This window comes from Musca domestica, unplaced genomic scaffold (assembly GCF_030504385.1).
Source record: "Musca domestica strain aabys unplaced genomic scaffold, Musca_domestica.polishedcontigs.V.1.1 104, whole genome shotgun sequence".
In the NCBI taxonomy this organism is placed as follows: Eukaryota; Metazoa; Arthropoda; class Insecta; order Diptera; family Muscidae; genus Musca; species Musca domestica.
The window spans coordinates 941,815-956,151 of record NW_026712121.1 but is presented as its reverse complement, the minus strand read 5'-3'; the positions used below and the strand labels follow the sequence as shown (position 1 = coordinate 956,151).

Sequence of the window (14,337 nt, the reverse complement as noted above, 5' to 3'; positions counted from 1 at the left end):
GGGTCAAAATTTTAAATAATTACAACTCTTATAAAATTTGATGTAAGAGTCCGATTGTCTTCAAATTGCACACATCCCAATAATTTTATCAACCCAAGGTCTGGTGTTAATATGGACTATATCGGTTCACTGCTTGTGGTACCTCCTTCACAAAAGGTCGAAATTTTAAATATCCATTGAGCTCATAAAACGTGAAATTAATATCCGATTCCATTTAGACTTGGCACATCTGAATATTTCTATCAACACAAGTTCTGTTATAAAAACGCTAGAGATCGAACCATTTCTTCTGGTACCTTCCCCACAGAGGGTCAAAGTTTTGAATAACCAAAACGTTTATAAAATCCGAAATAAGCATCAGATTCACTTTATATTTCGCACATGTCATTATTTCCACTGACAAAAGATCTGTTGTGAAGATGGGATATATCGGTGCTCTCCTTCTGGTACCTCCCCCACAAGGGGTCAAAATTTTTAATATCCATTGAGCTCATAAAACGCGAAAATAACACCAATTCCATTCAGACTTTGTACATCTCAAAATTTCCATCAACACAAGATCTGTTATAAAGATGGTAGAGATCGGACCATTTCTTCTCGTACTGGTGAAGTTCGAAATGGATACTACAGCTTGAGACAGAAAATTTTCTGTGCAAGTCCACGTCTTCGTATAGCCCCCATATAACGGTGCCTTCCGATATTCGGTATTTTGATGATTTTAGCGAAATTATTCACCGGAATTGTTTCAAATTTGGCATTTGAAGTTCGAAATGGATACTACAGCTTGAGACAGAAAATTTTCTGTGCAAGTCCACGTCTTCGTATAGCCCCCATATAACGGTGCCTTCCGATATTCGGTATTTTGATGATTTTAGCGTCATTATTCACCGTAGTAGTTTCAAATTACGTATTTAGAGTTCGTAATGGGAACTACAGTCTCTGACAGAAAATTGCCTATGCAGGTCCAGGTCTTCGTATAGGCCCATATATCAGTACCTCCTTATGTTCGGTATTTTGATGAGTTTAGGTACAATACTCACCGAAATTGTTTGAGATGTCGTATTTTAAGTTCGTAATAGAAGCTACAGCCTGTGACAGAAAATTGTCTATGCAGGTCCAGGTCTTCGTATAGCTCCGATATAACGGTACCTCCCTATGTACGGTATTTTGATAATTTTGGCTGCATTATTCACCGTTTATTTCAAGTTTCGAATTTGAATATGGTAATGGCTTGTGACAAACAATGCCTATGTAGGTGCACGTCGTACAGGCCGTAATATAACGGCTATATTTTTAAAATGTTAACTGAATTTTTGGCGAATGTTATCTTTTTCGAAAATTTCAAATTCGTTCTAAATGGTGGAGGGTATTCAAGGTTCGACCCGGCCTAACTTACTGCTTTTTTACTTGTTTTTTTTTTTAATTTTATTGAATGAAAGCAAAAATGTCGGAAATAGCATCAAATTTGTAGAATTAGTTTAAATTTGTTCAAATTGGTCACCTTTGACACGAATAATGGCCTTCAAATTTGTCAATGAAACCGTCACACGCTGCCCGAATGTTGATCTGCAGTATTTTGGCTCATTCCCGGCGAAGCGCTTGCTTGAGGTGATCGACAATTTGGTATTTTTTAGTGCCAAACTTGCTTTCCAAAATACTCCAGACACAATAGTCCAACGGATTGGTATTCGGAGAAGTTGGTGGTGCACTGGAAATGAAGCGAGGAACCTCATTTTGTAACCATTCTTGGGTGGCGCGTGCTGAGTGCGATGGTGCTGAGTCCTATTGGAATGTCCAAGGTCTGCGGCCAAAATGTTTGCGTGCCCAAGGCTTTAATAAACCCTCCAGAATATTTTCGCGATAATATTCGGCATTTATTCTGATGGAGGGCAACCATCGGCTGTTATGGCGGCCAACACAATCCCCATGGCGTCGATTGAGTTCTGGTGGCCAAGGCCAAGGTACAAATTTTCAGCTGACCTCTTGGGCAGATAAACACGATCATTTTGTTTGTTTACAAACTGCTGGACAACGAATGTTCTCTCATCGGAGAAACCCAAATTCGGCAGTACACCACTTTCGGTCAAGCGAAGCAACTCTTTAGCTCTTATTTTCTTTCTGTTGCTGTGTAAGTTCTTGCTTACTTGTTGTTGGAATTTCAAGGGCTTTACCCCGAGCTCATTTTTCAAAATTTGCCGAATGGAATATTGCGATATGTTCAGCTCACAAGCCATTTTTCGGCCACTGCGACGCGAGTTTCGATCAAGTCGCTTCTTTACTTTTCGAACCATTTCTGCTGATGTTGTTGTTTTCTTCCGTTCTTCGGGCTACGCTACCAGTATCACGGTAACGAGCGATGGTACGAGACTCAAAAGATTTAATCACATTTAAATGCTGGAGTGCTCTAACGATAGCCACTTGTGGTTTTCCAGCCAAATATAAAGAAATCACACTATCACCCTTGAATTCCATCACAAATAACTTTTTTCCTGAACAATTCTCCATCAAAATGCTTTTGTACGCTTGTAAACAATATAATGAGCTGTCACTGGAATAATTTTAACAGCTGTCGGACGAGTGGCTTAGAAATGATGGCAGCCTGAAGTTGGTTGCAATATTTTCATCTCACCCTTTAAGGGGTCTATCTAAAATCCCCTACGTTGATACATATTATTAATATCTTGGATATCAGCATCAATATAACGGTCAGAAATGGCCTTTTGGTGTACTTGTGATTTCGTTGGAATTAAAAATATTCGCGATTTAATTACAATTTTCGTATTTTATATTAAGGTTATTGTCTATATCACCCGCTAAATATTATTCGATGACCATCAAAATTGGTAGGCTTCTTCCCACTCCTAAACTCAAGTCCCATGCAAATTCTGAGTCCATTGGTCTATAACTATAACCTCTAGACCAACTGCAAAATCAATCAAAATCATCCATTTCAACAACAAAAAGCCTATTATCTCCAATAGTCTTCTATTATGATCTAAACCCCACCCCCATGCAATATTTCGAGAGAATCGGGCAATAATTGCGACCTGTAGCATCCCCTCAATTTAACAGATGGGCGGACGGACGTCATATCCAGATCGACTCAGCTCGACGAGATAGGAAGATCCAAACAATTCTAAAAAAAATTGGAAATATTTTCAGAAGTAGAGTTTTCCTTTCTTGACTTACAGTGAAATTTAAGGGGAAATACTATTTTCTTTCATATTGTCCTTCTGAAATGAAGCTTTGTATCTTTAACCCTAAAATGTAACTTCAATACAATTGAATTCCTGGCATTGAATAAAAATATGGAAGGGGACGAACATTCCCATTTAAACCTACCTCCCCTAAATTGTGTCCAGACTTGTAACAGATAACTTGCCTTAAGCAACCACATAGAAATACCCACACTTGTTGTATTTTCTGCGAAAGATTTCCCATGTGTTCGTGTCCAATTTCTTACAAAATATTTCAATTTAAACAATTTCCAGTTAATCCGCTTAACGGACGCCATCATCGATGACCCTGAGTTGCATCGATTTCGTGATTTTATTAATTCTAATAACAACACCAACAACAATAGTGAATAAATAACGATTAACGAAATATTCGTAACATCTCAATTAGATAACAAAATTACAAAACTTATTGATTTTTATACAAATTAGTAGCAGTAAATGTAATGACCAAACGAAATACAGTGAAACCTTTGGCAAGTGGACATGTATAAATGCTGGAAAATATTCACATAAAAGAATTCATCATTCTCTCGGAGAATTCAAATTGGGTTCACAGATGAGGAAAAATTCAAAGGAATATAATTATGTTCCAAAACAGATATTTTCATAACATCAAATATTTTCACAACATAATTTCACTGTACCAGAACCTGCAAAAATCTACTATTTTTGCAACTTTTTTGGATATTATAGAGGGATAATGTTTTATCGTAGTATAACATTTTACATTCTTCCACTACTGAATCACAAAAAAAAATATAAAATCAAATATATTATTATCCCCTTAACATATTCATGATCGCGAGCAAATCATTTATATATTCGTTAAACAATTTATTGCAATTTTAATTTGTGCTTGCCACGAGAACTCTCTAATTATTATTAATTTTCTTTTTTTATTTCAGGTTTAACCCAGACCATAATTAAGATATTTCCCATAATTTGATGAATGTCCAATGACCACAGAGGGCGTCATATTCCAGAGTTTACTTCCGTTTGGAAAATGAATATGTTAATCATCGGCAGCATTGTTGTTTTGCTCATTCATCATTACGCCATTACATCAGTCAGCATCGTTTCAAAAAAAAAGTATTATTTGCACCTCATTTGTTCATCGTGATATTTCGTTTCGATGAAGTGTTTGATTAATTCTGCCAGCATTTAATGAGCAACCATTAGAGGCCAGAAATTCAATATCATTATAAAAAAGAAAAAAAGTTAGGTTCTACACTCAGAGAAAATTTCGAAGAGAATAGAAGGACAATGATAGACTATTCAAGGGTATTAGCTTATGGAAGAGTCTTCCATCTCTAGAAAACTGTAAAAGGGTATTCCATCTGTATAACTCTGTAGATATATATGGGAATTGCACAAAAAGTCTTTAAAACCCCTTCCATCTATGGAAGACCAATAAAAGTTCTTCTACCCATATAAGAGCTATGAAGACCTACTTACTATAAACTATCTTATATCTTTAAAAGAGCTTTTGAATGTTTTCTATCTGAAGAAAACCTTAAGAAGGACTTCCAAGTAAGAGCTTTTACAAATATTTGTTGCTCATTTTTATACCCTCCACCTTGGAAAGGAGGGTATATTAACTTTGTCATTCCGTTTGTAACATCCTTAAATATTCGTCTTAGACCCCATAAAGTATATATATTCATAATCAGCATAAAATTCTAAGTCGATTTAACGATGTCCGTCTGTCTGTCTGTCCGTCTGTCTGTCTGTCCGTCTGTCTGTTGAAATCACGATACAGCCCACATTATTTGACGTAGAGCGCCAAAATTTAGCAGAGCTATTTGCATTGTGTCTACAATGGTTGGTATTGAAAATGAGATATATCGGTCCACGTTCTGGTCTGTTGAAATCACGATACAGCCCACATTATTTGACGTAGAGCGCCAAAATTTAGCAGAGCTATTTGCACTGTGTCTAGGATGGTTGGTATTGAAAATGAGATATATCGGTCCACGTTCTGGTATAGTCCCCATATAACGGTACCTCCCGATATTCGGTATTTTGATGATTTATGCCACATTTTTTCACGTAGTTGTCTGGAAATTGGTATTTGTAGGTCATAACGGGTCCCTGAGCGTGTGGCAAAACATTGCATGTATAGGTTCACGTTGTAGTATAGCCCCCATATAAAGGTACCTCCCGATATTCGGTATTTTATTTTTTTTGCCACATTTTTTCACGGATTTGTCTGAAAATTGGTATTTGTTGGTCATAATGGGTTCCAGCTCCGGTGGCGAAACATTGCATGTATGGGTCCATGATTTGGTATAGCCCCCATATAAAGGTACCTCCCGATATTCGGTATTTTAGGTTTTTTTTTTTTGCCACATTTTTTCACGGATTTGTCTAAAAATTGGTATTTGTGGGTCATAATGGGTTCCAGCTCCGGTGGCGAAACATTGCATGTATGGGTCCATGATTTGGTATAGCCCCCATATAACGGTACCTCCCGATATTCGGTATTTTATTTTTTTTGCCACATTTTTTCACGGATTTGTCTGAAAATTGGTATTTGTTGGTCATAATGGGTTCCAGCTCCGGTGGCGAAACATTGCATGTATGGGTCCATGATTTGGTATAGCCCCCATATAAAGGTACCTCCCGATATTCGGTATTTTAGTTTTTTTTTGCCACATTTTTTCACGGATTTGTCTAAAAATTGGTATTTGTGGGTCATAATGGGTTCCAGCTCCGGTGGCGAAACATTGCATGTATGGGTCCATGATTTGGTATAGCCCCCATATAACAGTACCTCCCGGAATTCGGTATTTTGATGGTTTTTGCCACATTTTTTTCACTGATTTGTCTAAAAATTGGTATTTGTGGATCATAATGGGTGCTAGTTCGTGTGACGAAATATTGTAATTATAGGTCCACGTTTTGGTATAGCCCCCATATAACGGTATCTCCCGATATTCGGCATTTTAATGGTTTTTGCCACATTTCTTCTAATGTTTCTTTTACCCTAAGGTGGAGGGTATGAAAAGTTTGGCCCGGCCGAACTTAATGTTTTTTTACTTGTTGAAAAATAATGTGCCTCCGAAACAATGTATCGTTTCGGTTTTTCAATGTATGCGTGGGTCCTAAGTGCGACAATTTAGCTTACTTACCAACGGAACTGACGGCGCTTCTTCCAAAATCCATATGCATTCTGCAGCATTACCACGTTTTTCAAAGTAATATGTTCGAATTTTTTTTCTAACGTTTACAGACTCATATTAGTTCAGCGGAATGATAAAAGTAATTGTATTTCAAAGAAGACATGAGCTAAGTGTTACCATTCATAGAATAAGCGATAGTTGAAAAAAAAAACGTTGGATTGCACACATGTGAGGACCCGGTTGCAGAATATGGTCTATATAGGTTTACGATTTTATATAGCACCTATATTATGGGGCCTCTGGATATCGATACATTCACGGGTTTATTCACATGTTATACCCTCAGCCATATGGCTCATATGCCTCATTGAAATAACAGTTTTAGACCCTAGGTCTCCTTGGACCAAATCCGTTTCAGGACATTTCGAGTCGCTCTAGCGATGTCCGTCAGTCCATCTGTCTGTCTCGTTGGTGCGCACAATAACTCTCGAAAGGAAAATCCGATTTGATAAAAACTTGGTACATTATAATATTTTTTACCAAAGTCAGATCAAGTTCGGAGATAGGCAATATCGGTCTACTCCTTCTGGTACCTCCCTAACAAATTTCAAAATTTAAGAACAAAAAATTTTTACTGCACAGAAAGGGAAAGGATAATCCGATTTTGCTCCAAATATTCAAATCCTAATATTTGCATCAGTGCTAGGTCAGGTTCGAAAATGTACACTCCATCATGTACCTCCCCCACAAAGGGTCAAAATTTGGCATATTCATGAAGCTCATAAAAAGCGAAATTGACATCCAATTCCATTCGAACTTGGCACATCTCAATATTTCTACCAGCACAAAATCTGTCATAAAGATGGTAGATATCAAACCATTCCCTCTGGTACCTCCCACACAAAGGGTCAAAGTTTTGAATAACCAAAAAGATTATAAAATCCGAAATAACTTTCGGTTATCGTCATATTTCACATACTCCATATTTATACCCTCCATCATACATACAGGGTGAGATCAAAAAATTGCAACCAACTTCAGACTGCTGTCATTTTTAAGCCACTCGTCCGACAGCTGTTAACATTATTCCAGTGACAGCTCATTATATTGTTTACAAGCGCACAAAAGCATTTTGGTGGGAATTTTCCAGAAAAAAAGGTATTCCTGATGGAATTCAAGCGTGATATCTTTATATTTGGATGGAAAACCATAAGTGGCTATCGTTAGACCACTCCAGCATTTAAATGTGAATAAATCTTTTGTGTCTCGTACCATCGCTCTTTACAGTGATACTGGTAGCGTAGCCCAACATCAAGAAAGTGGACGGAAGAAAACAGCAACATCAGCAGAAATGGTTTGAAAAGTAAAGATGCGACTTGTTCGAAACCCGCATCGCAGTGGCCGAAAAATGACTCGTAAGCTGAACATATCACAATATTCAATTCGGTAAATATTGAAAAATGAGCTCGGGTTAAAGCCATTGAAATTCCAAAATGTGGAAGAACTTACACCGCAACAGAAAGAAAATAGACTCAAAAGAGCTAAAGAGTTACTTCGCTTGGCCGAAAGTGGTAAACTGCCGAATTTGGTTTACTTCGATGAGAAAACATTCGTTGTCCAGCAAACAAAATGATCGTGTTTACTTGCCAAATAGGTCAGCTGAAATGTGCACCTTCGGTTGGCCAACAGAACTCAAGCGCCGGCCATGGTGATGGTGTGGGCCGCTATAACAGCCGATGGTCGCTCTCCGCTCGTATTAATCGACCGTGGCATCAAAATAAATGTCGAATATTATCACGAAAATATTCTGGAGGGTGTATTAAAGCCTTGAGCACGCAAACATTTTGGCCACAGACCTTGGACATTCCAACAGTACTCAGAACTATCGCACTCACCACGCGCCACCCAAGCATGGTTACAAAATGAGGTTCCTCGCTTCATTTCCAGCGTACAATGGCCTTCAAAATCTCCGGATACCAATCCGTTGGACTATTGTGTCTGAAGTATTTTGGAAAGCAAGGTTGTCACTAAAAAAAATAACAAAGTGTCGATCACCTCAAGCAAGCGCTTCACCGGGAATGGGCCAAAATACTGCTGAGCAACATTCGGGCAGCGTGTGACGGTTTTATTGGCCGTTTGAAGGCCATAATTCGTGTAAAAGGTGACCAATTCAAATAAATCTAAATTTATTGTAAAATTTGATTCTATTCCCGACATTTTTTGCTTCCATTCAATAAAATTTAAAAAAAAGTAATGGCGTTTGACTTTGTTGCAGTTTTTTTTATCTCACCTTGTATCTTCAACCGAATTCAGGAATTTTGGAACATGCGACTGAATTCAGTCTAGAAGCAAGTACATCAAATTTGGTGAAAATTGGTTCAAATATAACTATAGCTCCCATATATTTGTTTTATCCGATTTAGTCTTTAAGTCCCTCACTTTCGCAATATTCGATTCGACAAAAAAGATAATTGGTACCAGATATCTTATAGAGCTCGGAAATACCTTTGCAAATTTGTTTGAGATTGGAATCGGATTTGGATATATGGGAGCTATATATATCTTCAATCCGATTTCAGATTTTTTGTGCAAATAATGGTTAATATCAGCCCAAATGGAGTGAATTTCGGGAGGTAGTCGGCTCAGATATATATTTAAATAAATTGTTTTCTTACGGGAGATCTACTAAATATGCATTATGGTGTAGGGTGTCATATAGTCGGTCCCGCCCGACTTTTGGTCTTTTCTTATTGGTTTTTATCTGCATTAGATGAAATATGACAATTAAATACTTCGGTCGACTATAACTGGTACCTCGCGCACATTTAACATTTTCTCAAAAATGAAAAAGTGAAGGAAGTAACCAATGGAGTCCAAACCTGGCACGTCGCAATATTTATATCATGTTCGGTTAGCTCCGATACGAAATGGACAATAATGGCCCATTCCGCTGGAACTTACTCCATAGAAAATCAACAATTTGAATAATCATTACAGAAGTCAAAATATAAGGATGAGATGAAAAAACTGCCACCAACTTCAGACTTCTGTTAAAATTATTCCAGTGAATGGGCAGCGTATGACGGTTTCATTGGCCATAATTCGTGCCAAAGGTGACCAATTCGAACAAATCTAAACTTATTCTAAAAATTTGATGCTATTTCCAACATTTTTTGCTTTCATTCAATAAAATTTAAAAAAAAAATGTAAAAATTATGGCGTTTGACTTTGTTGCAGTTTTTTATCTCACCCTGTATTTAAATAGTCGAACATTGGCTGAGGGTATACATCTGTGGGCAAAACCGACTGAAACTTTTTAACTGGTCAATGTTCCTAAATTTTTTTTGTAAATTTTTCTAAGAGTTGGCCCCCCGAAATGTAAGGTACACAAATGCCGGAAAAGTGGTCATTTGGCCTCATGGACACCCTACGAACTACCCTGAAATGAATTTATTTATCATTTTACCCTAGGAATATCCCAACTGGAAATTTGACTATATTACTGTCCAATGGAAAACGCTTCTGGGCAGAAAAACCCAGTACTTTTTCTGATACAATTAAAAATTATTAATTAATCACCCATCTCATCAATAACTTAACAAGGTATCGCCCGGATTTTCATTACTACTAATTGATTTCTAAATGATTATCAAACCCCATATGAACGTGGCACGCAACGTCACAAATTTACAAATACACCTCATTTCCATTCCCAGTGACCCGGACGTCATTAAAGCCACCTACGAAAAAACCACATCAAAGAGCTGATTCACTCTGGGGCATTTTTCGTCTCTCAATATTCTCAGTGTTGGAGGAGAAGAAATTCTAGTTGAGACGATGCCGATGGAAGACGTTGCACTTTTGTATTGAAAATTCTAAATTGAATATATTTCTTGTTGTTGTTATTATTATTTTCATTTTGTTTTATTCAACAATGATGCCCGGTATTCAGTGGGAATCGTGTTGTGTTAAGTTGTTGGTTGAAACAAAAAAAAAACGTTAGAACTTCCATTTTCAAATAATATTCTTTTGTAAGGGTTTTCCCACATTTCTATGCAAAATTCCAAATAACCGGGCAGCGGTGTAAAGGTGGAGTCCAGCTTGTCATTGTGGTTGTTGTTGCTGTTTGTAATCTTGCCTAGTTATGAAGTGTGAATAGAGAAGGAATATCGCACTCTGTCTGGGAGTCTGGGTTAATTATCGTGAAATCAAACTTGTCTCTCCGACTATAAATTGCCTGTGTAATCTTTTGGCCTATTGCAATTGCATTTCGAACATGGCTCGAACGATTAGGGGTCGTTGTGCTGTTGGCACAAAATACAAATTATGGCTGAAGACGGCAACAATTCTGATGATCTTGGGATCCAACCAAATGGGTAAGAAGTTCAGGAGGAATTTGTAACCAATGCATCTAATGTCTAAATTTCCATTAAATTTCAGTCTCCGCTGGTGGTTATGGTGGCGGAGGTGGTTACAGTGGAGCCTCAGCTTCTGCCTCGGCAATTGCTAGCAGCTATTCATCTGGTGGTGGAGGAGGTGGGTGTAGTGGTGGCTGTCCCGGTAGCGGCGGCAGTGGTGGTGGTGGTGGCGCCAATCCCTTTTTGCCCGGAGGCGGTGTCAGCATCCACAAGGAGATTAACTTGAATGGCCTCAAACAGGGTATATCTGGAGTTATTGGTGGTATTTTGGATGGCGTTGGCAAGCTACATGGATCAGCTGGAGGATTACATGGTGGCATTGGAAAAGGTGGAGGCTTTGGCGGAGGTTTTGGTGGAGGAGCCGGTGGTGGTGGTGGCGGCGGTGCTTCGGGTCCTGGCTGCTCCTCAGGTAATTGTGGTGGCAAATCGAATCCATTTTTGCCAGGTGCTGCCGGTACTTATGCTGGAGGCTCTGTTGGTGCTGGTATTTTAAATGGTGGTCCCGGTAAGCCCATCAAAAAACCTGACTTATCGTATGTTCCTCCTGGGTCAGGAAATCAACCTGGCGGCTGGCAACCCGGCTCTGATCCCAATTTAAATTCAGTTGGCAGCCCTTCGGATTGGCATCCTGGTGTAAACCCCAATCCCACATGTTCTGGAGGTAATTGTGGTGGTCCCGGCAGACCAAATGGTAAGGGACCGGTACAATTCCCCAATTCGGGTGGACAACAACCAGGGCCTAGTGGACCTGGTGGTTATGGCGGTGGTGCTGGTGGTGGTGCCGGAGGAGGAGCAGGTGGAGGTGGTGGAGCTGGCGGTGGTGCCGGAGGAGCTGGTGGTTTAGGCGGCTATGGTGGAGGTCCCGGCAGTCCCGGCAGTCCCGGAGCACCTGGTGGACACGGTGGTCCAGGTGGTTATGGCGGAAGTCCAGGAGGACCTGGTGGACATGGTGGTCCAGGAGGTTATGGCGGAAGCCCAGGAGGACCTGGTGGTCCCGGAGGATATGGCGGAGGTGGTGGTGCTGGTGGTGGCGGCGGAGCTGGTGGTGGTGGAGGTGCAGGTGGTGGTCCAGGCCGTCCTGGTGGTCAAGGAGGACACGGTGGATTTGGCGGTGGCCCAGGAAGTCCAGGTGGACCTGGTGGTTATGGCGGTGGAGCCGGGGGCGGTGGAGCCGGGGGCGGTGCTGGTGGTGGAGGAGGTGCTGGCGGTGGTGCCGGAGGTGCTGGTGGTTTAGGCGGCTATGGCGGTGCACCGGGTAGTCCCGGTAGACCAGGTGGTCCCGGGGGATATGGCGGAGGTGGAGGTGCTGGTGGTGGCGGCGGAGCTGGAGGCAGTGGAGGTGCTGGTGGTGGTCCAGGCCGTCCTGGTGGTCAAGGAGGACATGGTGAATTTGGCGGCGGCCCAGGAAGTTCAGGTGGACCTGGTGGTTATGGTGGTGGTTATGGTGGTGGAGCTGGTGGAGGAACCGGTGGAGGAGCTGGTGGAGGAGCTGGTGGAGGTGGTGGTGCCGGAGGTGGTGCCGGAGGTGGTGCCGGAGGTGGTGCCGGAGGTGGTGCCGGAGGTGGTGCAGGCGGTGCTGGTGGATTGGGAGGTCATGGAGGATTTGGCGGTGGTCCCGGTAGCCCTGGGGGATCTGGAGGCCCAGGAAGTCCTGGAGGACATGGTGGTCCAGGTGGTTATGGCGGAGGTCCTGGCAGTCCCGGAGGACCTGGTGGTCCAGGCGGTTATGGTGGAGGTCCAGGCAGTCCTGGAGGACCGGGTGGTCCAGGTGGTTACGGCGGTGGTGGCGAAGCCGGTGGTGGTGCTGGTGGCGGTGCTGGTGGCGGTGCTGGCGGACATGGAGGTTATGGCGGTCGCCCAGGTGGCCCAGGAGGATATGGTGGTGGAGCTGGTGGCGGTGCTGGTGCAGGAGGTGGTGCTGGTGCAGGTGGTGGTGCTGGTGCTGGTAGTGGTCGTCCTGGAGGTCCTGGAGGACATGGCGGCTTTGGCGGTAGCCCAGGAAGTCCTGGTGGTCCAGGCGGCTATGGCGGTGGAGCTGGAGCTGGAGGCGGTGCTGGGGAAGGAGGTGGAGGCGGTCATGGCGGTAGCCCCGCCGGATCTAAAGGTTATGGCGGTAGCCCTGCAGGGCCTGGTGGTTATGGTGGAGGTGCTAGCGGTGGTGCCGGTTCAGGAGGACCCGGTGGTTACGGCAGTGGCCCAGGAAATTCAGGCGGCTACGGCGGTAGCCCAGGAGGAGCCGGAAAGCCCTGTACATCCGGCTTGTGTGGTTTCGATGGCAAAGGATTGGGTGGCCTAATCCCTAACTTTAGTGGCGCTGGAGCTTTCAGTGGTGCTAGCGCTTCAAGTTTTGCCTCAGCTGGTAGTGGTTCTTTTGGTTTTGGTTTCCCGGGTGGTGCAGGTGGCGGCGATGGAGGCAGTAGTGCCCCAGGCGGAAGTTGTGCCAAATGTGCAGGTGGCGGCAAAGGTCATTCTGGAGCTTATGCAAGTGCCTCGGCTTCATCTTCGGCATATGCCAGAAGCTATTAGGAACAAAGTCTAAAACATTTCTCAACAAAAAATAGAAACAACAACAATACTCCCAAGTATATACATAGGTAATATATATTTGTTTGTATGTATGTAGTTAGAATATAATTAAGTTTGTTATTTTATTTTGTATATACGTGTGTATATTTTTGTGTATGTGCATGTATGGAAGAGAGATCTATAGAAGTTATTGCTTAGATTAAGTCAATTAAATGTCATTAACAATAAAGAAGATGAAATTGAAAAAAAAAGGTTTTGTCATTCAACTCGTAAGGGCGGTTGGAGGCGTGTGGCTAATTAGAGGCAGCTAACAAGTATTGAATGGATAATCTAAAGAGAAAAACTCTAGCAAGGTAGTTTCAAGCAAGTAGATTCAAGGCCACATATTTTGATACAAGGAAATTCTCCAATCGATCTGTCATATCCAATTTGAGTAGGGAATTAAGTTTCCCAATTTTCCATAGACTTCCCCACATTTTCAATATTTATTTTCCATCACATTTTTTACATTTTCATTTTGGACTTGCACTTGGAATGCATCATCATCATTTTCATTTTGCCACCATGTTTATGGCCCATCTTTTTGCCTGCATGACTATGGGCGTGTTTTGTTGTTGGCTTGACTGTGGTAGAGGTACGTACCCTCGTGGGCTGTTTCATTGTAGGCAATGTTGATGGTGCCAAATGATTCCACATTCCTTGTCCTTCACTATTTTGTGGATAATTGGGTGTTTGTATTATAGTCGGATCAGTTGCCATTATTTCCCAAATATCTTGAGCCCATATCAAGTCAATGGCCAAAATCAAAGCTGAAATAGAGGGAGAGCCAAATAAATGAAGACAGATTTTTTTCTTCAAAATTTTACTCACCAATGATGCTGTGGATTAAATTGAAATTAATATTTCTGAAGAAATTCATTTTTTGCCTAAATATCCAACTTCTTGTCCCAATGAGCTACTCTGAAGCAACTGATGCTATAGTTTGAAGTGCTGACTCGATTTCAAAAATTTGTTTATTTACTCAAGTGATTC

The 14,337-nt window shown here is 41.4% G+C and overlaps 1 protein-coding gene across 4 annotated transcripts; it reads left to right on the top strand.

Moving 5' to 3' along the window:
* Window positions 1–10,517: 10,517 nt before the first annotated feature.
* On the top strand, window positions 10,518–13,551 carry LOC101900822 (uncharacterized). 4 transcript variants are annotated; one of them, XM_059128295.1, is made up of 4 exons: window positions 10,519–10,737; window positions 10,802–11,944; window positions 11,978–12,292; window positions 12,341–13,551. In XM_059128295.1, exons 1-4 carry the CDS (start codon window positions 10,638–10,640, stop codon window positions 13,303–13,305), a joined length of 2,523 nt encoding a protein of 840 aa, XP_058984278.1. In that variant the 5' UTR covers window positions 10,519–10,637; the 3' UTR covers window positions 13,306–13,551. The 4 variants fall into 4 exon arrangements, with proteins under 4 accessions (XP_058984274.1, XP_058984278.1, XP_058984284.1 ...); XM_059128301.1 differs by having other exon boundaries at window positions 10,802–12,217; window positions 12,254–12,292; XM_059128306.1 differs by having other exon boundaries at window positions 10,520–10,737; window positions 10,802–12,217; window positions 12,254–12,275; window positions 12,330–13,550.
* Window positions 13,552–14,337: the final 786 nt, after the last annotated feature.

What these genes read in the sequence shown, in the direction of transcription:
- LOC101900822 (XM_059128291.1), top strand. Translation starts at nt 10,638, where the DNA reads ATGGCTCGAACGATTAGGGGTCGTTGTGCTGTTGGCACAAAATACAAA. An exon ending in CTTGGGATCCAACCAAATGG is followed by an intron (nt 10,738 to 10,801) that starts GTAAGAAGTTCA and finishes ATTAAATTTCAG; the next exon opens with TCTCCGCTGGTGGTTATGGT. An exon ending in TGGAGGTGGTGGTGCCGGAG is followed by an intron (nt 12,293 to 12,340) that starts GTGGTGCCGGAG and finishes GTGGTGCCGGAG; the next exon opens with GTGGTGCAGGCGGTGCTGGT.